The 24,246-nt window shown below is 53.0% G+C and overlaps 1 protein-coding gene across 1 annotated transcript in view; it reads left to right on the top strand.

Annotated features, from left to right (window-relative positions):
• The window catches only part of PLXNA1 (plexin A1), a 145,424-nt gene that overhangs the window by 80,424 nt on the left and 40,754 nt on the right, over nt 1-24,246 (top strand). The window contains exons 9-11 of the mRNA XM_085324285.1: nt 6,961-7,161; nt 20,104-20,200; nt 20,500-20,690. Of these exons, the coding sequence (XP_085180411.1) occupies nt 6,961-7,161; nt 20,104-20,200; nt 20,500-20,690 (489 nt within the window). The remainder of the gene's footprint in view (nt 1-6,960; nt 7,162-20,103; nt 20,201-20,499; nt 20,691-24,246) is intronic.

Raw genomic sequence — 24,246 nt, 5'->3', positions numbered from 1 at the left:
TCATCTCAGAAAAACTTCTCAGAGGCTTGTTGGTCTCTGAGCTCTGACAGAGCTTGTATCATATCAGCCTCCCAAGCCAGGACAGGGGCCCAAGAACAAAGGGTTTGTCTCCACTTCACAGATCATGTGTGAAGGCAAGCAGCTGAGAAGTCCCTCAAGACCTTTGCTGGTTTGGCTGGCTCTGAGAGAAGGCTTTCCTGGCTTAGGAGGAGCAGTAACTGCATCTCTGAGTAAATCTTCAGCTTTTATAATTTGTGTCTTCTAAGGTCTCCCTTTGTCTCAGTGGAGGCCTGTGGGCTTCTGTTTGCCTGTGTGCTGTCCTCCCTGTATCTCCAGGTTTCTTTGTTGCACTTGGCACGTGCATAGAGTTAGATGGATCCCTCTGTGACTGAGGTGCCCTCAGCTGTATTTTTCACTTCCCTCTTGGCTGTGTCTTTTTCCCTTCTGACTCCTATCTCTGTAGCTGCTCTGGGCTCCTCACTGAAACAGGTCAAACTCCCAGCAGGGAACAATTAATTTTTTCCCCCTTCTTTCCCCCTGCCTCTTTCATCATTCCAGGAGCTAGGGCCCTCCAGGAGGGGACTTGAGAACCGGGCTATTACTCAGCCAGAACCCAGCCACCAGCAGCACAATCACTCTTGTGCCAGGGAAGGAATGCATGAAGGAGCATCTTTGCACGTGACAAGGCTGAGCCCTACAGATTTTCCCTGTTTGCCATGGAAAGCCAGAATGCCTGTTCCTGCTGTCTGTCTGAGGGGAGTTGGCTATGTCTGTGGGGGAACAGTCAAGCTTTACAATCTCAGACCGTCTGATACTTGGGTGCTCCCCAGTTCTGTGTCTCCATGGACTTCAGGGGCRAAGGATGTGGATGGTGTCCTGCATAGGGCTGGGCTGGGATCTCGCTGTGATTGTTGCTGTGAGCATGGAGCTGAGCAAAGCCTTCTCTCAGCCAAGTGCATCTGGAGAGCTGGAAAAGCCCGACTATTGCTCTTGTGTGTGGGTAGGTGGGGTTGGCACTTGCCATTTCTGCACAGCGACAAGCATTGAAAATGCGACGCTGCTTGTCAAACAGCCCCTTCTCTCCCTGCACAGCCTGCGTGCATGTAGCTGTGTGGGTTGTGCCATGTCCCTACTGCAGCTGAAGTCAGCACACTCTGCGCTGATCCTCTTGGACTTGTGGATACGAGAGAGCAGTGATGGCTTTCCTCTGCCTCTTCCATCATAAACAGAGCTAAATTCCAAGTTCTGGCATGTTCTCTCACCTTCGTTGGGCTATTACCAAGCACAGGGGGTGGCGTTGTTTTCATCGGCACTTGACTGTGCCCCAGACAGCCTGTGTGATGTGCAGGTCGGGACGAACTCAGCTCAACTGCCCAGTACAAGGGGGAATTATGTCATGTGAGCACATTAGAAAAAGCTGTTTTCTCCCAGCTTGTGCCCTGAAGAAATCTGGCGAGGAGTCAGCCTGTCCCAGGCAGCATGGAGCCCTGTTCTTGAGGTTGCATTTCCAGCCAGCTCTGACATCACTTCTGCAAACAGAGTGCTCAGTGCTGGCGATTCCCAGACCACTAGGTGTCTTGCAGCTTTTCTGCATGCCTGTTCCCGTAGTGCTTGCTTGCCGAGGGCATGGCGGGCAAACTTCTGAAGCTCTTCCTCCTTCCCCACAGAGCCTCTGCTTATACCCACTGGCATGTCATCTTTGAGACGCATGCACCTTTCCCAGAGGACAGAGCTTGTGAACTTGTGTCACTTCCAAGCATGGGCAAGCTGTCCCCCGGCAGACCTTTTGGTCACAGTGGGACTTGGAGTGGTGCCTGGCCTGAGGTTTGGAGAGCCTGGCTCAGCTTGTTTTCACTTTGGTGTGGCCTCAGCAGTTCCTGGCAGGAGTGGCAAGATGCCCTCAGACCAGCTGCTTCTGTGGGCTGTGTTTTCAGACTGGGGTTAAAAATCCTGGCCCTTTCCTCATCAGGCCTGGTGCTGAGGACACTCCCAAACCAGAGCAATGCAGCCAAACCTCCCACAGAGCCCAGCGAGTGGGTGGGGGTTACTTGGTGCCAGACCATGGCACCACTGGACRAATTAATGGTAGATGTTCAGCCTGATCCTGTCTGTGGGAGGATGTCTAACTCTAGTAGTTATTTTAAGCAGAATTTGGTCTGTCTGCATTTCAGTTGGTTTGAGTGTGGTGGGTATTGGTCAGAAAAGGCATGGAAATCTCTTACTACTAATGCTTAACTCTGTATCTGCTGGTTTCCACTGGCACCTGCAGTACAGGCAGAGTTACTCAGTTCTTTCTGGAGGTGGAAAAGTAGGTGTTCTGCAGGAAACCGCAAATGGCAACCCAGAACACTGTCCTGGGCATGCCTGGGACATTACTGTGGAAGTGCATGGATAACTGAGCTCTGCAGAAGTGTCTTTTTGTGCCAGGTCTGTTCCAGTGGATGGAAAAATGCAGAACAGGGTGTGGACAGGAGCCACTGCTCATCTGAATGTGCCTGGGAATGGCAGCAGCAGGAAGGATGTCCCTGCTGTCCAGCTGCTGTGGCTTGAGACCCTTGCACTCTGGAGTCTTTGGTTACTTTAGATTCCCAGAGATCTTTGTCCTCTGTGGCTTTCTCTTGGAGTGAGATGTGCGAAAGGGTTGATGAGCACATTAGAAGAAGGGAGCGTGGCTGGTGTTTGTGTTACTGTTCCAATGTTCCCGCTCACAGTTCCTAGGGGTGGCTGAGGATGTGCTCAGTAATTGAAACTGAATTCTCCTTTACCATAAAGCTGCTCTCCTGAGATAATCCCTGGTGTCTGCTGATACGGAGAGTGAAAGGCTGGCCTCCTGCAGGCACTAAGCATATTTGTTCAGTCTAAGCGAGTTCAGTTCATGTTTGCTCCTTGTTTCCCCAACTGATGAGAATTGGTGAGACCAAGAGGACTTCATGGAGAACCCCAAAGGCCTTAGAGAAGATTGCCCTTTGACCTGGCCAGGAAGAAGTCTGATCTTCAGGGTGCGTAGGCAGCTAGAGCAGAAGGGATGTCGATGAATAACTCTTCATAGTGCCCAGTGAAGTCAGTCCATAGTGCCCTTCGCAGTTCCCGGGGCTGTGTACAGCAATACCGCAAAGCTGCTGTCTTGGCCCATGCAGCTGCAAGCACCCTTGGGGTAAGCACCCCAGCTGAGCTGGAGCCAGGGTCCCTTGTCCCTGTGCCTAGCTCTGTGGATTGTCCGTATTCTGTCCTGGTGACCAGGGGCCTGCCTCCTATGTGAAGGGGTAAAGCCTGCTGGAGAGAATTGGACTTAACTGGCAAAGAGACGAAGTAGGAAAAGCGCCTGTTTAGAGAAACTCGTGAAAGTGGGGAGTGCGACAGGAGGCGAAGAGGGAAGATAGATGGAGCTGAGCAGARAAGCTTGTTCAAGGACGTGGCCATGGGGATGGAGGTGTTTGCAAGTTGGGGGGGGGGGATGGAATGCAGCAAACATGAGCAGGGAGAGCTGGTGAGAGCAGTGGAGAGAGTGTGGGAGCTGAGGCAGGGGGAAAGCAATAGCCAGAGAGAGCGAGGGGGGAAGAGATGGAGGGGAATCAGGCAAGGCAGCGGGGCAAGTGGAGTGTGTCCTACCCTGTGGCTCCTTGCTGCCTGTGACCCCAGTCCAGCCCAGCCCCAGCCTGCCTTCATCCTCCTCTCTGCAGATGATGCAGCCTTGCAACTGTAGCTGGGAGCTGCTAGAGAAAAGAAAACCACTGCAATTACATCATGGCTCTAAATCTTTAACTCTCAGAGCAAATTTAGACACCCTTGTAAGCATCTTTATCCAGCTAAAAATCCAGTTTTAATGGGAGAAAATCTGAGATTTCCAAGGTTTGGAAGGGTGGTGGGGGTGGGGGTTCTTGCTTTTGTGCTCATCCCATCATTTTATGACTCCCCAATCCAGGGAGCTGGGTCAGAGAAGCGAGTCAGTGTTTACGGAGGGATTGGGGAGCTTTGTGGGCTGTGCAGAGCGTTTCCAAGGGAGTTCAGTGACAGGTGGTGCCTGGGCAAATTTTGTCTGCTCTTTGAATTGATTTTAGGGTGGCAAGCTGTCTAAATGCCCCTCTGCCAGCCCTGCSTTTTGAGGGAGAGCCGCAGCCGCCCTGGCCTGCGGCAGGGAATGTGGGGACCGAGGGAGCCCTGTGCGAGAGCCCATGAGCACCAGGTGCTTCCTGTTTTGGAGCAGGCTGAAATTTTTGCTGGATGAGACACTTCTGCCAGCAGATGCAGGACATGTGACATAGCAGGAGGACTCAGCTCTGGCTCAAACAGCTACTCAGCAAAACAGGCCCGCGTGCGGGAGAGGCAAGCACGTGCCCGCTGCGTGCGGGACTGGCTCTGCCCGGTGTCCCRTCCAGGCACGGGGAGCCGGGCACCGTGACGGTGCCTGACGTGGGCAGTGACGGCGTTGGACATCTTGGCTGTGGAGCGGTCCTTGGGAGCAGCCAGGGTAGGATGGGGTTACCTGAATCCCCGGGCAGGCTGAAAGTAGCAGCTGYGGAAGAATGAGGCAACGGTGGTGTTGGTCCTGCTGGAGAGCGAGCGGAGAGCTCGTGCTCGCAGAGCCTGCGCGTACCCTGYGGGGACAGCGCGTGCCGCCCGCCGCGTGTCCCTGCAATGCAGGGGGGGATCGAGCAGGCAAGGACGGCTCCGCTGGCAGCGCTGCTCCGGTCCCGAGCCGGGAGCCGAGGGCGACCCGCTGCCTCGCTGCAGCAGAGACGGCTAATTATAACCCGCAGCCGGCGCGCGGGGCGGTTTCTGAAAGCGGGTCGGCGCCCTCGGCCCCGTGCCGCGGAGCAGGGGTGGCTCCTCCGCGGGGACCGCGCAGGCGGTGGCAGAGGCGGCGCTGCAAGCCCGCTGCCTGGCCCCTCGCGGCCGCCGCCGCGCCTTTCTGCTTTCGTTTTCTTTGGTGTGTTTGGGGGACAAATAGTTTTCTTCCCTTAAAAATATGCCTCTTTGGGGAATACAGGCTGAGAAGAACAGGAAATTTAAAAAGTAAAACCGGTTGGGGTTTTATGCCARTATTTACTAAATGAAACTGCTTTTTTTTCCCCCCATTCCTGTGTGTTATTTTATAGTTACATTAATCCTGTAGTCTGGGATAAAGACCATCTCCCTTCTCGATTAAATGCTGCCCAGAAAAAAACAGGTGTTCTGTAAGTGCAGTGAAGCGTTTTGGCCAGCCTAGGATTTGGTCTGCGGAGCAGCGAGGAGTAGGGCTGTTTTTATCTTCCAGAAAAAAMTGAAAAATGAATGATTGAGGCTAATCTTTAGAAAAGGTATGTGGGAGGTATGTGGGTAAGGTGAAGGAGGTACCTGGGCAAGGCTGGGCTGCGTGTGGCTGGCCACGGCCAGGGGAGGAGCTGCCTGTGGCTCCTACCGCGCTCGTCTTACGGAGCAGCACGGGAGCAGTGGGGCAGCTGCGGAGAGAGGATGACCCTTCCCCGGCCCTGCTGCTGGTCCCTGAGTGGTGGTAGTTTCAAAAAAMCATGTTTTTTCCCCTGTGCTGTTACTTACAGCCGGCACTTCCAAGAGTAGCTGCCTTAGGTGACAGACCTCAGCTGGGCCCCGCAAGGCTGGCGTGGGATTGCATCAGGSTATTGCTGCCAAGGTGGCATCCTTGGGGGCCCTCGAGCTGTTTTTCTGCCTGAGCTTATTTATTTCTGTGCTCACCTTGTGTTCTTTGCACTTGAGGCTTGAGGGCTCCCCTAGGAGCAGCGCAGAACCAGCAGCTATTAAAAAGCTCTGAGCTTTGCCCTCCTGACGGCTCCTTCCCCGAAGAGCATGGGGGCCTGGCAAGGCGCGTCTGAGCTCCGCTGTGGGGCTCGGTGGCCTTGCCTTGCTCCTGAGGCCATGCTGCTCAGCATCGCCTTGCAGGAGCGGCTGTGCCCTTGCTGCCCCAGGGCTCTCCGTGGGGTGTGTTGGTGGCTTCTCAGCAGGCAGAGCTGGCTGGCGCGTGGCTGGGCTCCCCTTGGTGAGAAGCAGCTTTATGCAGATCCTGAAGCAGGAGGCACCACTCCTCCTTTTGCAGGGGCTGAGCTGGCTTTTCTAGGTCAGCTGTGCTGGGAGAGCTGGAGCCAGCTCTGTCACTTGTTCAGTAGGATGACGCAAGTCATCTTCAGGAATTGCAGGGATGCCTTTAGACATCTCAGCAGATTGGTTTGGGTGCATGTTGCCTCTAACTGGCCATGTGGCCATGGTTTCTCTCATGTTTYGGATGTGATTGTCACTGAGGGCTCTTGAGATGGAGGATTACAAAGAGCTTTTGGATTGGGGCAGCTTGGCAGAGCTTTGAGTGCCTGCAGCAAAACGGGTGTCTTTGACCAAGCAGCAGGCTGACAGGGAAAACAGGTAGGAGCAGAGGGCACTTCTGAAGGCTATTGTTCTGCAAAGTTTGCTGCAGAACRGCATCTTGCCACAGAAAGGCGTTGCAGAATGTCACCTTTTTTAAAAAGAAGGGGGGGGGGGGGGGGTGGGAGGCTTTTCTACCCATTTGGAACTAGGGAAAATGGAGGCTCTGAAGGACACAGAAGGTCTGAGATGGTTCTGATAGTGCATATCCCAGTAGATGTTAACTCTGAAACCTACTGACAGCAGTAACAGTATTAAAACTTCTCTCATTACCAGTCAAACCTGCAGCTAATGTGTTGCAGATCATGTAGCTGAAGCTTCTCCCCACTTGCTACAACCTGGAGGTCTCTGGATTGACCTGAGCTGAGAAAAACACCAAATGGCCCTGTAGGCAGATCCCTCTTTGGTCTCTTCTTCTGTGCTCCGTACTTTGACCACTGCAGCCATGAGACTCTGGGTTGGTTGCACACAAAGATTTGCTCAAGTGTATGCTCCGGATTGCCTGTTGTGGTCTTTTCCCAGGTGTCCTGGTGCTGGGGGGAGGTTTCAGTGTCTTTCTGCTTCATGGATTGCCCGTTGTTGTTCTTGCAGGACTGCCCCCAGATCCTACCCTCCACCCAGATCTACATCCCTGTGGGGGTAGTGAAACCCATCACCCTGACGGCCAAGAACCTGCCCCAGCCGCAATCCGGCCAGCGCAACTACGAGTGCATCTTCCACATCCCTGGCAGCACCACTCGTGTCACGGCCCTACGCTTCAACAGCACCAGCATCCAGTGCCAGAACACCTCGGTGAGTGTGCAGCTCTCCTGTGGCGGGTAGGGGTGCCGTAGGATGGCGCATGGACCTCCTGTCCTYGCTGATTCGGCTGGGATCTCCAGCAGTAGCTTGTGTGGGGTTTCCCTGCTTGGTGTGCACTTCGTTTCCAGGCTGCTCGTTYCTGCCATGCCCCGGGAGTGCTGGGCTCCCTGGCTTGCTGCAGAGCTGGGTTTCATTTCCCTCTGGCATGACTTGGTGGGCAGGTACTGGAGATTTCGGGTACTTGTGGGGCCTGTGGAGATCTCCCAGCCCCTTTTTGCCCCTGTACTCAGTGCTCGCTCACTGGCTCCCAGCTGCAGGGGGTTGCTGCACAGGGTCGTTCTGGACAGGATCAACACCTCAGTCCCTGGACCAGCCGTTACCGCAGGGCTTTAGGAGCACTTCGAAAGAAATTTGCTTTTGAAAGCTGAAGAAAGTTGCCTGGGCCAGAGCCATCTGGCCTGGACATTGCAAAATCTTGTCTCCCCCACCCCTCTGCCTCCCTGCCTGCTCTTGGTTTCCCCTAATGCCAAATGATCCCACTTTACAAGCCAGCACCTTCTTGGTTGTTCCGCTTTGCACACACACGCCGCTGTTTTCACACCTGTTCCCTCGTGCCTCCCGGCACAGCGAGTGCTTTCCCTCCGGTCGGGTCGTGCAGCGCTGCGTGCGTCCCGGGCTCCAGCCAACGGCTGCGTCATTCCCCGAGGCTGCCTGCTCTGCATCCCAGCCCCGGCGGCGCGGCGCTCCTGCCTCTCTGTACCCGCGGCTCTGCCGCTAAGCTCTCTCCTGCAGACTGCTCTGCCCTCTGCTATTGCCTTGTCCTTAAGCCCTTAAGTAGGGAGGCGTTTTGTGGCCCCCTCTGCGAGGTGCATGTGTGCGCCCCGTGCCACGTGGTGAATCCTGTGCAGGAAGCACCGAGCCTGTGAGCAAACAGATCTGAGGTATTAGTAGCCGTCCCCTCTAGGGAAACGGCGTTGCTCAGCTCCTCGGTTGCCCCACTGGGCTCTGCACCGACCTTTCCTCATCTGCATGGAGACAGTCCCTCCCTTCTCCCTCTGATTTAATCCTTTTAAAATTTGTTTTCGATCACTCACCCTGTGAAAGCTCATTTGCAGCCTCACACCAGCGCCAGTCCCTGCTCCCCTGTCCTTCAGTGGCACGAGTGACATTTAGAAGCCATTGAAGATTGGCCTTGGCTCCCTCCCTCCTYCTGTGTGCTCAGGCCCCCCTGGGGTCCAGAGGATTTGGCCATGAAGAGCATCCCGAGTCCTCTGCCTCATGCCCTCTGTGCTACCGCCAGGAGGGTTGCTTTGCTACCAGGGCTCTTTCTCTGCAAAACATGCCATTTATTAGCAGCAAAAATACTTCTTGTCCAGAATGGCTGGGCTCCATGGTGGAAATATTTTAGGTGGATCAGTGCTTGCCCTGGATGGTAACGTACMCAGCAGTGCAAAGTGCAAGCTCCAGTTCAGAGGCTTGTAGTAGAAAGATGCTGGACTGGAGAGGTGTCTGCAGAGGTCTGCTGGAAGAAGCTGTTCTTGCRGGGTGGCGTGAGCAAAAGTTTGTTGTCTTGTTCCTGAGTTTGGGACAGGGAGTCCAGGAAAGAAGTGTGTTTGAGTGCTGCAGCGAGGTCTGTCCGCCAAGTTAACTTGGCTGACTGTCTGCAGTTTTAATCTCCAATTTTAACTGCTTCCCTCACCAGTGCTTTACCGTGTGGATCTGCCCCTGGATCCCGTTTTGTCCATCTCCCAGAGCTCATSCTTCGTAGTCTGACTTGCAGGAGTTCGCACAGTGCGTGCTCGTGATTCAAGAGGGAGGTGATGGATTTCTGCTTGTGTTTGCGAGAGATGAATCGTCCGTCTCATCACCATAGACATCACCAGGATGGGGGTCCCGTCACTGCGGTCTCGCTGCTACCAGTAGCCGAGCTCAGCTCCTCTGTCTGTATTGCAGCCATGCGGGAAGTTTTTTGGAGGTCAGCCGAGTGGCCGCTTTCCCAGCAGGAGGGCAATTATGCCAAATACCTGCTTAGCCATCTGCAGGCTGTTACTGCAATGCACTCGTGCCTGCGCACGGCCTCCTCGCAGCCCCGTCGGCTCRGGGAGGAGGCCAGGGGATTGTGCGCCTCGCAGCACGGAGGCTTTGGAGGAAGCATTTTCCTGTTGCGGAGGGTTTAAGAAATGGGGCCTCTTTGTYCCCGTGAGCCTGTCCAGGCTCAGCCAGGGGCAGAGGTGCATTAATAGCCTGCAAGCCAAAACCGTGTCTGCCCTGGGCAGGAGCTGTGGTAAGTCTGGGAGGAGAGCGGGTGTAGGTTCTGGCACCCCATAGGAAAAAGCGTCGTTTTCCTGTGCTTGCCAATTTGCAGGCCAGACTTGCATCCTGTGAGTCGCTCTGTTAAGGTCAATGGGATTAGTCAGCCGAGCCCAGCTCAGCACGGCAGGGTGCCGGGAGATGAGGCCTCCCAGCTCACGCGAAGCAGTGATGCCTTTTCTGCCCTGACCATTACCCATGGGGAAGGGTCCTGGTGGGTGTTTTGGATGAGCTGAGGAGCAGAACTGGACTGTATCCTCACGGGGACATTTATGGTGCCCCAGTATCCCCAGGAGGCCATTTTGAGCTGGTGCYGGGGGTGTCACTGGGGCAGGAGGAAGCCAGCTGTGGTTTTCCTCCTAATACAAACCTTGAAGGGAGAAGCAGGCTGCTGCTGAGTGACAACATTTCATCCCTTGCAGTGATTTACTAGTCCCTGGCCCTTCCACTTTAGGGAGATGTCTTGTGAACTTCTGCCTTTGCTTTTGCAGAGCTGTGGGGCCACCTCATGTCCTTGCCCCTTGGCCGGCTCAGACCACCCCTCCTGCTAGGTTTCCCCTCTGTCCTGCGACCCTGAGTCGAGCAGGCAGCTCTGTCTCCCTGTGTCTGCCTCTTCCCCTTGGAGAGGCAGTCAGCTAGGCATGTAGCTGGGAAAGGATCAGAGGCTTTAAGTAGCTGAGGGGAGGGGTGGACAGTTGCGTTGGGGATCCTGGATAATTTTGGGGGCTCATTTTTCCCCAGTAAGTTTCAATTTGCAAGCCAGGAGGAGATGCAGTAGCAAAAAGCTTTTGTGTTTTCCACATCAGTGCTGTAGCTTCCAGCACTGGTGTCATGAGCTGCACAGCCTCTCTAGCTCTTGCCCAGAAGGATTGGTTGGCTTGCGAGTCACTGGGCACTGTTGTTTCCGACTGTATGGAGATGCTCTCCGTGCAGGATTCAGGTGAAAGGTGCCTTCAGCRCTGTCTGTTTGACCTGAAAGTTGCCAGATGCATCCTGAAAGCAAAGCAGGATGGCTGGAAAAATCAGTGACGCTGCAGGTTATGTGGATATGGGAATGGGAGGCAGCAGCTCTGTGGTGCTGAGGTTTCAGCCAGAATTCTTTGTTTTCAGGCACAGGGTAGCTTCACAGAAGGAAGAAAAAAGTTTTGGCTTGAAAGAAACTGTCTTTACTTTCAGGGTCTGCTTGTCTGCTTTAATGTTTGAGGGCATTTAGCCAGGCTGCTTTATAGTATGAGTGATTCAAATTCACCCTTCTGTGAAACTTGTCTCCTCCCTGTCTTTTTTGCAGTCCATCTGGCTTGTTGATAGCACTTCATGCTTTGTGTGCCGTCATCCTGGAATGACCCGCAGGGAGTGGGGTGTCAGGGTGCAGACACTGAGCTGGTGGCCCTGGCTGCTTCCTTGCGATGGGTGGATTGGGCTGGAAAGCTCTACTGATGTCTTCAGTTTTGATCCGTTTTTCATGTTAGGAATTCAGGTCTTGGCTGGTGTGGAAGACACTCTGGTGAGTGGAGAAGTAGTGAAATGATGATATCCTTGGAGTGTGGAAGTGAGAAATTGATGTCCTTGATTCAGGAAGGCATTTAAGTGTTTTGTTTCCATGAGTTCAATGGGATCTAAACAAGAGGTTAATTACCCTGCCAAATTAGGGATGCTTCCCTGAATTAAGGGTGAACGGAAGGGATAATAAGTCAAGTCCACTTAAAACTGTCTTTTGTTTAGTTTTAGTAAAATGTCCGATGACGTTTTAGCACTCTGAAGAAGGGATGTCTTTGTTAAATATTCAGCAGTCTGTTCATTAAGGTTTGAATGTTGACTATAAACATTATWTGAGACGCCCAACAGACCTTCAGTAAACTCAAGGGAGACCAGGCTTGGTGTTCCCCATACATCCCAGGTCAAAAAGCAAGCAGAAAAAAAACTTKTCTATATCTCCACTTAAATCTCTTTCTCCTCCTCAAGAGTAAAGCAAACAAAACCTTAAAGACTTTCTCTGTATGTTRTAAGGAAGCAAATCAAATCAAATCAAAAGATTGTTTTCCAGTAAATTTTAATTTTTGCTAATTACTTTAAATCTTTTGGAAGCAGACATTTTCAGGTTTCCTTCCTTGCAATGGAGATAAATGGTTACATATCAGTAAAGCTATGCAGTAACACCATTGAATTTCACTTCCCAAGCAACCCATAACTTTGCCCACTCTTTCCATCTGCCATCCCTATAAGGAACTTGTCCTTCCACCTGCTGCAAAAAGTGATCACTTTCCCTTGTGGAAAGTACCATAATTTGGAATCTGCAGCACCGCTTGTAACAGGAAAACAGGTATTCAAACAATTGACTTGATCAAGTTTAATCCTAGTACTGGCAAAATGGCTACAAGTGATCTCACTGTCAAGGACTTTACTTTTTCTCTTGAGGATRTTCCTCTTAAGGCTATAATAGCCTAAGAACTGTTCTTTCCCTTTAAATATAAAAATAAGAAGAATCCTGATCTCCTTTCCATGAGTATTTGAGTTTGTTGTCTCAACACTTCAARCCTCATGCCTCAGTTATTTCCCTTTCTTTTTTAAAAAAAAGCCRCATGTGGTGGTGAGCAGCTGTGTCAATGCTGTGTCTCCCTCACAGGTATTTTCTCGCCAGATCCCTGGCAGGCACCACCCGAGGCTTGCCTGTCCCACCAGATGCCGTCATCTCCGTCCCCTGTCCTTGCCCCCATGAAGAACTGACATGGGGCTGGGATGCTTTCCTCCCTATTCCCCGGTCATCCAATGAGGAATGCATAACTGACTGCAGAACATCTAATTTGTGTGGGGCTGGTGTGGTTGGCATTTCTGCAAGTKTTTAGGAAGACAGAGGTGTGTGAGTGAGTGAGTTGATAGGTTTGATAGATGAGCACAGGAACAACATAACCCTATCATCACAGGTCCTCAGGGAACTTGTTCAAGTGTTACTCATRCCAGATGGGGAATGCTGGTCCTGGAGGTGACAGTGGAGCTGGGTGTGGAGAGGATGAATGAGCTGCCCAAGAGTGGCAAGAGCAGTAGGCAGCCGCCAGGAGTCCTAGGGGCACTTTCTTCTCTTACAGAAGACCCTCACGATACCCAGGTGCGGTGGAGATTGGAATGCCCGGTTCCAGACAGGGTACTAGATTTTAGGAAGGGAGGCAAATCCTGGCATATATATATATATATATATATATATGTATATGTATATATATATATATCAGATTGGAGCCTGGGTGTTAGTGACCCAGTCCTAGGATCTTGGGCATTTTTTTACACCCTGCTGAATTTTTTGGTAGGATGAATCCAGGTGAAGAAATTGAATATGATGGTGGAGGAAAGGAGAAGACCTACATAAAAAGAGCAAAAGGAGATACAGAAGCAGTCCAGGCATTGCTGTCAAGTTGTGCTGTTGTGTATATGACAGGATTTTACTAGGTCTAGAGTATATTTATAGAGGAACATAAATCATACACACATGCCCTGTTCTGAGTGCCGCACACCTCCAGTATATGTATCTCTAATTAACCAGCTATGGAGAGGGAAACAAGATTGGAGTCTACAACCCCAGAACCRCTCACCAACAAAGCTGTGCTCTCTGTCCTAGCAGTGCCTACATTTATCTTTCCTGCAGCAGTGTTTAAAGTGAAAAGGGAGTATCAGGAGAGTTTGATAGGATCCAATTAAATTCCAGCAGATAAAATAATGATGAATTGCAGTTGAGCCCTGGCGAGACGCGATGTACATTACTGCCGTCCCCGTAGTGCGAGGAAGGAGTTGAGGTCATCAACTACAGAAAAATAGGACACAGCTGCAGCCAAACCGTTCCTCCAGAAATACAGTCCAGGGGGATGGTGCATGTGAGAGGGAGGGGAGGATCTTGAGGGGGTGTTTGAAAGGAAAATTTGGATGTATGGGTTTGTTCACACAGCTCACAGTGGGCATGGGAACAACCCCTCTGTTGCCTTTCTCCTGGTGCTGCATCCCTCTGTTCCTTCAAGTCTGCTTCACACAGGTTATATCTCCAGCAYGACAGCTGCCCCATGGCAAGGGATTTGGTGTCCTCTGGCAAACGGTGCCTTGCAGCTGGGCTGGGTAGGGCTGGCATCTTTGTCTAGTCAGCATGCAGCCAGTGGTGCCTGCTGGAGCACCCTGAAGTACATCTTGGCAAGATCTGCCCCCAGATTTTGAGTGCATGCTCTCCCGGTGCTGGGCTGGTGGGTATCTCCAGTGTGGGATGCTCCACAAGGATGGGTAGACATGAGAAGCAGAGCTGGGAGAAGCACATGGGGTTGTCAACTGTTACTTAGGAAAATCTTGGATATAACTTTTGAGCGAAGAATCTTGAGAAAGGCTTGGCAAGGAGGCCTCTTGCCTGAGTCATTTCCCTGGAGAAAGGAGCCTTGCTGGGAATAGCCGTGTCCAGGTTGGTGGGGCTGACGCATCCATACTYGGCCATGTGGGTAGGTTTTTCCAGAGAGGTACAAAAAGGCTGCTCCTGGTTAGATAAGGAGCCAAGGAGCTCATGCCTCTGCTGCTGCCACCTCACTTGATGACATGTATTCTCACAYTCCCTTCTGCTGGCAGTGCCATGGTGGGCAAAGAGCATGTTTTTCCATTGCAGCAGCCATTCGTTTGCTCTGTAGGCTGTGCCTGTGACTGTTTGCTCCCAAAGCAAGCTGCTTGTTCCCATACCGCATCCTCGAGACAGCTGCTACGGTACCTCCTGCTTCGGTACAACTGAGGGTTCCCAGGTCCATTTGCAGAGCACAGCATGGTGTTGCAGCGAGGCTGCTGCTGTGTTTCACACCAGCCCTGGCCTCTCATCCCACAGCTTGTTACAGATTGCTGGCAGCCACAGTGATTGATTAATCAGGATGTTAATAAGTTAAGTGTTTAATGGATGTTGAGCAATATGTTAGCAAGGAACAGGGAGGAGCCAGTGTGATGGGACCTACTAGCTGCCCCGGGGCTCTTCTTTGGATCTCATGGGCTGCAGAGACCTGTAAATAACCCCCTGGGTGATCTGTATCGGTCAGGCCAGGTGGGGCAGGCTGTGGGGGTCTGGTGGCAGAAGGGTTTAGCAGTCTGAGCTGGGGGCCAGGAGACAGGAACTAAACCCTAGTGAGGGCACTGACTAAGTGGATAGCTGCCCCTTGCTTCCCTCATCTGGAAAAGGTCAGTAAAAGGCACTTACCTGTTAATCAGGGTGCAGAAAGGGGAAGTGAAAGCTTAAGGCTGAGTTTCTTAAAATGCAAAGGTTTCCTGGGTAGATGTGCAAGTACTAGACCTGTCAGGTAACTGGTTATTACATTTAAATGCAAATGTTATTTTGGATTTCCAAACCTCCCCAGAAACCATCTGTGCCAGCCCTGCCACAGCACCGGTGACCTGCAGTCCTGTGGGCGGAGAGGGGCATYGTCCCTCCCACGCTCAGTGCTGAGTTACAGCAGCAGCAGCTATCGTTAGATGGTGGCGAGGGTGCCTGATCCATGGCTCGAGGTTGGCCAGCAGCATGATTCCTCTTTCAGCTTGCCCTGATTTTGAAACTGGAAACCACTTGGAGATCTGCTGTCTCATCAGGTGGTGACCCGGTTCTCCACTGCTTTTCCTGGCGTGGCAAGTTACACCATGCAAAGCCACATCTAGTTGTAACCATGTCTCTTAAGCAGCTACTTTGTGCAGAGGTAAATGACAGGTACGATGCCGGGGGTATCCCTAATGTCCAGCCTGTCCCTCTTGTTTATGGCTTGTCCCTTGGTGCTGTGGCATGAGTTCCTACTGCTAAAGCAGTCACCAAATGGTCTTGTCACTCCTGACTGGCCTGCTGCACTAATTAAACCTGAAACGTAGGCCAGCCCCAAAGAGGACAAGCCCAAGAAGGAGCAAGTAGGGGGATTTTCCAGTGTGTAAGAGGGTTAAAATATTTGAGGGTATGAAGAGGCTCAGGGGAGTGAGAGCAGGGGGGAGGTTTTGTCTGTGCCTGTATAACACTAGCATGTGGCCGTGGTGCTGGCTGTCTTCCTCGCTGTGGCTCCTGTGCGACTGCCATCCCTTGCTCCCCACCCTGTCCCCAGGCTTTGGGAGGCGGGTTGTGCCTCTGCTTTTCTGTATGTGACCTTCCCAGAGGAGCTGGGGCCGGTCTGGAGAGGCAGAAAAACCTGGCTTGGCTTCAYGGGGCTGAGTCACGGAGGAATGGGGCCAGCATCAAGCTGGCTGGGTGAAAGCTGAGAAACCCGCTTTTGTTGGAGGGGGAGCTCCTTGAGGTGGCCAAAGGAGAGAAGAGCCTGTGCTTGAATATCTCTGGACATCAGGCTTTAATCGATCGCAGCCTGGCAGAGGCCCCCTTCTGCAGCAAGAGCTGCTGGGCTTGGCWGCCAAAGGGACCGGGGAAGCAAACAACTTGGGGGGTTCATCCCAGATTGCTGGGATAACCCTGGGGCCGTGCGGCCCAGGAGTAAGCTGTGGTCCCCGTGCGCCTGTAAGTGGTGAGATGTGATGCTGCATCTCAGCTGGACTGTGCGCTCTCCCACTAGCCCAGTGTCAGGGAGCTTTGTGGCTCTACATATTGAGAGTTGCTTTGAGAATTAGAGACTGATCCAGTGGATGCCAACTTCCAAGATGGTGGAAACCTGAGCCCCTATGGTCACAGCTCTGCCCAGGCAGAGCAGTAACTTCAGCTCCTAGCATCCTGCAGGAACTTGTGATGGCCTCCAAGCTGTGGGCCTGCTCCCCATCTCTATAGGCCAGGTAAAACGATACTGGTGGACATGCACGTGCTGAGGACACAGTTTGCATCGCTGTCCATGTTCCTGCGTGATCCCACAATGTGAATGCCTGCCAGGAGAACAGCATATAGTCCTGCTTGCCGTTTACCTCCRCACAGTCTTGTGCTTCAGGCTGCTTAAGCAGTGACCCTCCATCTGCTCAGGTTGYTGCAAATTCAGTGTGCTTAGCACGGGGGCCTGGAGGGGGAGACCTGTCCTGTGAGCCAGAAGCAGTCTCTTGTGCCTGTTCCCTCCTTTAAAAACTTGTTGCTACCTCAGGACTGGCACATGAAGAGTTAATAGACTCTCTGCCTCTCATCCTGTTCTTCTTTCCCYACCCTCCAACCCACCTCCCAGAAGAACTAATTTCCAAAAGCAGCCGGGGCAGAGAGATGCAAATAAGTGTTTTGGACAGCTGCAGGCTGGATGCCTTCCCAAGATGCCAGGGCCCCAAATGAGACATGTCAGAGTACAAATTGAAAATGCCAATTTCACTTACGCTGCCACGTGGCTCGTCACAGCTAAATTCTGCTCTGGTGCCGATGCATCCTCCCCAGCACATGCTCCCTTGTGCTGCCAAGGGTCTCCACTTGCTACTGCGAGTCTGGCTAGCCCCTAATTGTGGTCCTGTTGGGAATGTCTTTAGCCTCTGGCTGATTGAAAAGGTGGATGTAGGATAGAAGGAAGCGAACAGCCCGGTTCTGATTGAGTCTTCACAGAACCAGTGATGGGGCTGTTTGCTGAGAAGACAATGCGCTATGGAGAGGTGGCTGAAAGTCCTCTGAGCCACACTGCGTAGTGCTGTGCCTGGAGAATGCTGGGAGCCTGCATCCATCTGTGTAGCTGAGCTGTTCATAGAGAGGTGAGCTCTTGGCAAAGCTTTGGGGTTCTTGAGAAAAGCATGGGTTTGCACTGGATGTTTCATGCCTTTAGCAGGAGCAGCCTTCCTCCCTAGTGAGGACTGTGTTTTGGGGTCTTCCTCGCTGCATTTTTGTGGAGTGGCTCCTGGGCATAGGACCATCAGCCAACAGCTGTAGAGGTCTAACTCAGGACAAGATATGGTTGTTTGCACCTTGTGGGGTCAGAGGGATTGAGATGTGGGTGCGTTGGTGTAGCCATGTCTCGTCTCAGATACGTGCACAATTTTTGTGCGCTGCCTGATGCTGGATTGCAGCTTGTGATGCTGCCCAGGTGGGAGAGATTCAGCGCTGGAGGGACTAGTGTATGATGAGATGAGGACATAAGTGTGTCTCGCTTTCCACAGCTGCATGGGCACACTGGCTTCTCCTGTGGGCTGTACCTCTGCCACCTCTGGAGCTGGTRGAGCAGACCAGACTCACTGATGTTTTCTCTGGTGCTAGCAGAGGCTGAAGCAGGGGACGAATTTACTTTATGGGGCAGCAATTGGGGGCAGTTCCTGAGGAGGTGCTGAGGCCACCTCTTCTGGGTGGGTCACCAGTGTTGCGAGTTTCATAGCCTACTGAGTGGTTTTGAGGTGGGTTATTTCTGTAGGCAGTGGGACTCATGTCGGAGCGAGGCAGGGAAAATCCTCTTCTTTTGGTAGTGAGGGACAGTGGTAGGGCTTTTGCTAGGCRGGGCATGGACCCCAAATGCCTTTGGCCTTATGTTGAGTGGGATTGAAAGGCCACTGCCATAGACCAGTCCTCCTCTTGCCTGCCCCAGCAGTGGCCAGGAGCCAACTACCTCCATCCTCCTCTTCCTCTGCTAGATCACCCAGCACCTGCTGCCCTTTGGTTAGCCCCAAACCTGCTGTTCTCCCTGGCAGTGCTCCCAGGCTCTTGGCCCCTGCTGCCCTGACTGGTAAGTGRGGGAAGAAGAATATCCATTGCCATCTTTCTTTTGGCAGGTTCTGTGTGTCTTAATCCCTTTGCCTGTTGCCGAGTGCTCCTGAACCAGGCTTGTCTGATCTGGGGTGGCTCACCACCCACATCCTTGAGCGCTCTGCCTCAGTTTCCCCATTTCTTGACAGCACTGAGCTCCTTCATAACTGGAAGCTCGGGGAAGCCACTTCTGCTCTTGGGGTGCTGGGAACTGTTCATTGGCATTAGAGTAAGTGATTTTGCTTTGATTGCTGCTGGTCCAGGGTCAGCCTCACTGCGGAGGCAAACGAGGCCGTTGAGAAACGAAGGTGAGGCCTGGACAGCCGAGGCAAGGGATGGGTGAGGGGAGGAGGCGAGGTCTGGGCATGGCAGTGAGTTTGCCGAGCGCCTCGTTGCCTCTGGAGCTGGGAGAGTGGAGAGGCAGGGTCTCAGCCTGGGCCAGCCGCTGCCCGAGTGTCTGCGGCTCCCTAACAAACTCCAGCAACCCATGAATCATTCATTTAATCTCTCCTGACACGCCTGTCATTTTCTCCGGAGAGGAGCGGAGAATCTCTTGCCGAAGGAGGTCATTAGCTGTCAGGGACGGTTCCGACTGCCTTCCTGTCTCCGTATCGATTAAACCTCTCCGCCTGCGTGCGGAGGCTGTGCGGGGAATATTGATGGGGCTGCCAGGACTTTGGCTCAGGTTTCAAGTGAGGGAGAGAGGATTTGGGTGGGGAGGAGGTGCTGGAACAGGAGCAGCTGTTTGCTGGAGCTTGCCACTGTGGCTGTTGGACCTGGCACCCGCCGAGGACCGGCACAAGGTGGGTTAGGTCACTGATGCTTTTAAATGGGCAAGTGGATGAAACTGGGTCTTCCCCTAGCCCTTGGCTGGGCCTCTGCTGTTTTGTGCAGCTGAAGGGTAATTTATCTTGGTGCTTTTCCCCCAGGTCACCCTCGTATGCCGCTGCCTCACGGCTGCAGAGAGCTGGGCTGCAAGCCTTTGCTGGCTGCATATTTGTTGAGCGGGGAGATGTGTGGAGGCTGTGCAAGCTGGGAGAGGGATGCCCTGGCACTGCTGGGGCTACCTGGGCTTGATCTGAGCCTAGAAGGGGAGCTGCCCATCACTGGGGCAGTCTGGAGTTGCTGCTGGGGAAGCTATGCTTACCAGAGCTCAAGAGAGGAAGGAGCAAAGGGCCTGCTGGAGGTGGGTCCATCAGCGTACCGGTGGATATTGGAGTCCGGGAGAGGAGCTCGTTGTGGGGTTTGAGAATGTACCAGATTCTCTGAATCCGGGAGACCTGGATCTGTCTCTGTCATATCTCTGCTCATCAGCAGCCTAAGAGCAATGGGAACAGGGGCGGTGGTGTTGGTGGTAGGAATGAGGAGGGAGCAGGTGCAGCCAAAGGCCCTTGAGGGAGTGCACACCGATGTTGGGGAACATGAGGGCTGAGGGGGCCCCAAGGAGACAGCACATTGCAGGGATCTTCCGAGACCACCTCAGGGGCTGTTGTGCCACGCTTGCTCCAGCCTGGCTCTAGTCCACCCCTGGTTACACAGCTGTGACTTGATGCAATTCATGTAATTTGGGGCTGCTCTTGAAGCTGGAGACTTCCTTTGCACAGTCACAGTGGATGTGGCAAAGGATTTAGTCCCTTCATGGAGCTCCAGTTTCTGGTTGCAAGGAGGTAGATGCRTGCTTCAGAGGAGTTATCTGTTTTCCCCACTGCAAGTGGCAGCACTTTCAGACCTTCGGGTTAATGGATTTTTGGTCWATTTGGAATCCCATTGGGTTCTTTTCTGTTTTATTTCTTTGTCAGTCCAGCCTACTGGTTTGCGTGTGCTGTGTCCAGTGCTTTGGCCGGTTGCTGTGTTAGGCCTGTCTGTCCCTGGTCAGGCAAGTCTGAACCAAGCGTCTGTCTTGGCTAACAGAGGAGACATCCTTGTTATGGTCTCATACGCCTCTCTGTGCCCCTTGTTAGGGTGTATTGCTTTGCCGTTTAACRGGCTCTGCTTCCTTCTGTCTCATYCTGCAGTATTTCTATGAAGGCAACGACATCAGCGACCTGCCRGTCAACTTGTCCGTGGTCTGGAATGGGAATTTTGTCATCGACAACCCCCAGAACATCCAAGGTAAGTGCAGGATGCGACGATGCGTCGGAAGGCAGCCCCGTGTCYCCCACCCCAGTCTCAGGTTGTGTCAGTGCAGATTTTCAGCCTATTTTCTAAATAAGAGCCTTTTCTCTACAAGAAGCCCAAAGGCAACCTGCTCTGCAGCCATATTGGATTCAGGGTGTTGGTGTCTCCTGGCCATTTGGGGTTTTTTCCCCTCTGTGGGCTGGTGGCTTTTGGCTGGTGGCTGTGAGAGCCGGTGCTGAAGCCGTGGGACCTGGGGGCCGCGCTGACCTGCCATGCTCTGCCTGCYCTTGCAGCTCACCTGTACAAGTGCTCGGCTTTGCGGGAGAGCTGTGGCCTCTGCCTCAAGGCTGATCCGCGCTTTGAGTGCGGCTGGTGCGTGTTGGAGAAGCGCTGCTCGCTGCGGCAACACTGCCTGGCCTACGAGAGCAGCTGGATGCACGCCAGTAACGGCAACAGCCGCTGCACGGACCCCAAGATCACCAAGGTACGTGGGGACAGGGGAGGACAGGCCCTGCACAGTGGTGGCCGCACAAGGGGACCGGGCTGGGATTGTCAGTGGGGCTCTGGGCTGGCACCTCGAAGCGGTTGAATCCTGTCAGTGTTTCTGTCTGAGCATTTTGGCTCTCAGGCCCWGTCTGTTCCTTGTCAGCTCTTTAGTTTCTAGGGTTAAATCCACTCTCTGTGTCCACGGCTTGCATTGACTTTCTGACTTGTCTCTGGAGTTTCCACCATTCCTCATACACAAGGATGGAGGATCCCAGGAAAGCCATGGATCCAGGTTGCTCCTCCTCTTTTTGATGTGCCTGCTGGGGTTGGTAGTTTGTCCTCTGTGTGTCTCTGACAGCTTTTATGACCTTCATTTAATAAGATTGTGTATATTAATGTTAACATGTCTGTTGGGCCTGGCTCCAAGTGCATTAGGAAGGATTGGTAGGTAATTCTATTCGATATGTTCTATTTACCCACGGCTTCCAGGCCAGGCAGGCCTTGGCGGTGTTAATTACCAGAGTCTTAGCACAGTATCTAATCTATTTGGGTTTCAGTGTCTTATCTGATGAAAGCTGGAAATGAGAGTCGTGCCTTTCCCCCAAGCCGCCTGCCTCTTGCAGGTTACAAGCACTGCAGTGAGTTGGATGAAAGCCGTTTGGAGAAGAGGAATGCCCCCATTGGCACACCTATGCCTGCCAAGAGTCCTGCCTGCACGATGCATTGCCTACAAAGAGTTTTCTTCTGTAGTGTGCTGGGGCGATTTTAGTACTGGTGGCGCGATGGACTCTGTTCCCTAGGAGAGCAGGTTTGAGCCCTAGAGCTTGCATATCACAGRTCTTACATCCTGTGAACAGTGAATTCAGTGGCTGGTTTAGTTTTCCCCTTGCTATGTGTGTGAGGGAAGCAGTCTTTACAGACAGAAAAATGGAAGCAGAGTATGTGGAAGTGAGGGCGACCTCATGACTGCTACTGTGTGTATGGAGCTGCTGCAGGACACCCTCATCCCAGATGTTTTGCCTCAATGGTTGGGTTGAATTCCCATAGGCCAGCCCTTCGCGATAGTGATAGTGGGGGCTGTGGGGGCTGCRTCATGCCTGGGATGGCCCAGCCCTGCTATGGGGCCATGGTGGAGCAGAAGAGGGACCTCAGGGGAGCATGGCAGAGGTTTGCTGGTGTCTCACTGTAGGCAGCACCGTTGCACTCACAGGCTCTTGTTTTCAGGCCTTGCTTTTCCAAAATGACAAGTTGGGTGGTCATTTTGAATTTGGAGAGCTGAGGAGTTGACCCTCCCAGGCAGCTGAAGTGAAGGCAGCAGTGAGGTAAACACATCCAAGAGCAGTCAGTGCTGTAGGAGCTGTTCACCCTATATGGGAGCAGCCTGACTGAGGAGGGTGTGCATGAACCCTTAGGACCTGGCGTTTGCAGAAGGTGCTCTCCCACCTAACAGGGAAGGGAAGAGGATTTATGTGTTTGTTTACCCTTCTCTCCTGTGGGATCAGAGGTTTCCTGAGCATCGTGGGGTCTTGCCAGAGTTAGGAGCCCAGTCTGTCAGTGAGGACTATGCCTCCTGGAACAGCCTGGTCTCAAGAATGGCTGTTCATTGAGATGCTCTACAGGAAAAGGCTGTTAACGGTTTCAGTGTGGAACCTGGAGGAGGTTGAGCCACCACTGGCACTGAGCTCAGCTTGCACAAGTGCTGGTGCTGGTCCTGGCTGGGACAACAAGAGCACTTAAAAATAATTTTGGGGCCTCCTTGGTGCTGCTGACATATTGGGGATGATGAGGGGGACACTGGGGCTGCTTGTGATGGCTCCAACCCTGAGACTTACCTGGGTGTCCTGGAAGGGAGCTGGGGCTGTGAGCTGCAGGCATCAGATGCTACACCTGCTGCCCACAAGCCATTTCCAATTAGCTAGTGGTGTCTGGCCTTGATAGCAGGCTCTCCAGCCCCAAATGATTTGGAAATTGTTTCAGTAATTGGAGATGTGGCATAAATGGATCTGGTAGCAGGTAGGCTTCACCTCTGTTCCTCTCTGCTTAGTCCTGGGGGCAAATGTCGCCTGGACAGCTTGTTTGGATGTGATTTGCTGTTGGTCTAAAGGTCCTCCATCAGCCTGCAGGCAGGAGTGTTGCTGCTGTTTTCCACAATCCCTGTCCTGCACCCAGGAATGCAARGCAGGGTTACAGACAGACTTGGAAACAGTCAGGAGAGGAGCCTGGCTCAGACAGGGCAGCAATGTGTTGGAGGAACCCTGTTGCACACTGCCTTACAGTGATTTCAGAAAAGCTTGGAGCCCATTTACTGGCCTAGCAAGCTGGGGTGCAGACATCTTCACGAATGGGAAGGTGGTTACACTGGCTGGGGATTACCACGGTTCTCTCCCCTCCCCTTGTCTCAGTCATACCCTTGCTCATTGCTTGGTAGTGGTGAAAAGCAGACCCCAASCTCTGCCAAGTCATGGTCATGGTGCTGGGCTGTGACCTGCAGAGTGATGTCCCTCCTTCCTGGCCAGGCTGGGCTCTCCTACCCTCTGCTCTCCACACCTCCAGCCCAGTGCCAGCCGCTTGAACYGGGAGCGAGCACACCGCTTGTGCAGAAGCTGTTTGCCTGTCGATTTGAAAGGACCCTGTGAAACCAATTAGAAGAAAAGCAATGTGTGTCAGAGCTGGAGCTGGGGGGTTTGAAGGTGGAGGGAGGAAAGGGGAGATTCGAGGTGGACTCTTGAGTTCCTCCCCAGCTCCCTCCTCCTCCTGCATGGCTTGTTTAGCGGTGACCTTCCTGCGCTGTGTGGCGAACGGTGTCATTTCTTTCCTGGGCTTGTTTCTCCCTGAACACGTGGCCCTTGTCAGGTTTGCCATGGAGGGGGAAGAATCTRACATACTGGAACAGCTTTTAACACTTACTTAAAAATACCAAACAAACAGCTGCTTCTTGCCAGCTGCCCCAGCGGAGCTCAAYTGAAGGGGAAGAATAAACCCGCTCGCTTGCTGCAGCTGCCTTAATGAGCCCCGATACTGGACTTCAGCTGTTCTGGGTTTAGACAAACAGCAACGCMCTGAAGCCCTGAATGGTTTTGTCACCTTGTAAACTGTGACTCAGGTACTATGATTGCCTTGGGCCTGCTGAGAGTTAGTGGGCCCTGTGGTCTGCGAATGGGAGCCTGACCTGGGGTGCTGTTACCAGCTTTGCTGCTGACCTTGGGCACGTCCCAAACTCTCCCTCTGTCTGCAGCAGCTGGTTAGTTGCTCCTGCACTGCCCAGTGCTGGAGTTGTATAGAAAGGTGTTGGGCAAGCRTGCTGAAGGGGGTAAGCCAGGTGCAAATCTGAGGAATGATGATTAACCCCAGAATGGTGYTCTCTGTAGCCTGGCCTTGCAGAGATTTGCTTCTGTCTCCATGCAGTCCTTTGGGACTGTGGATGGGGGGACAACACCCATTGCTGCATGTCTCCCTCTCTTTCTGCTCCTCTGTCTTTCCTTGTGGCTGGGGGTGACATCTAGGAGCAAAGGAGGACATCTAGGAGCTCCTCCTGAGCAAGAGGGAGGTACCCA

The sequence above is a fragment of the Rhea americana genome, unplaced genomic scaffold (genome assembly GCF_003343005.1).
Source record: "Rhea americana isolate MKP2758 unplaced genomic scaffold, rheAme1 scaffold_120, whole genome shotgun sequence".
Lineage (NCBI taxonomy): Eukaryota > Metazoa > Chordata > Aves > Rheiformes > Rheidae > Rhea > Rhea americana.
Note: the sequence above shows the minus strand (reverse complement) of the source record. Positions and strands in the feature narration are given on the sequence as shown.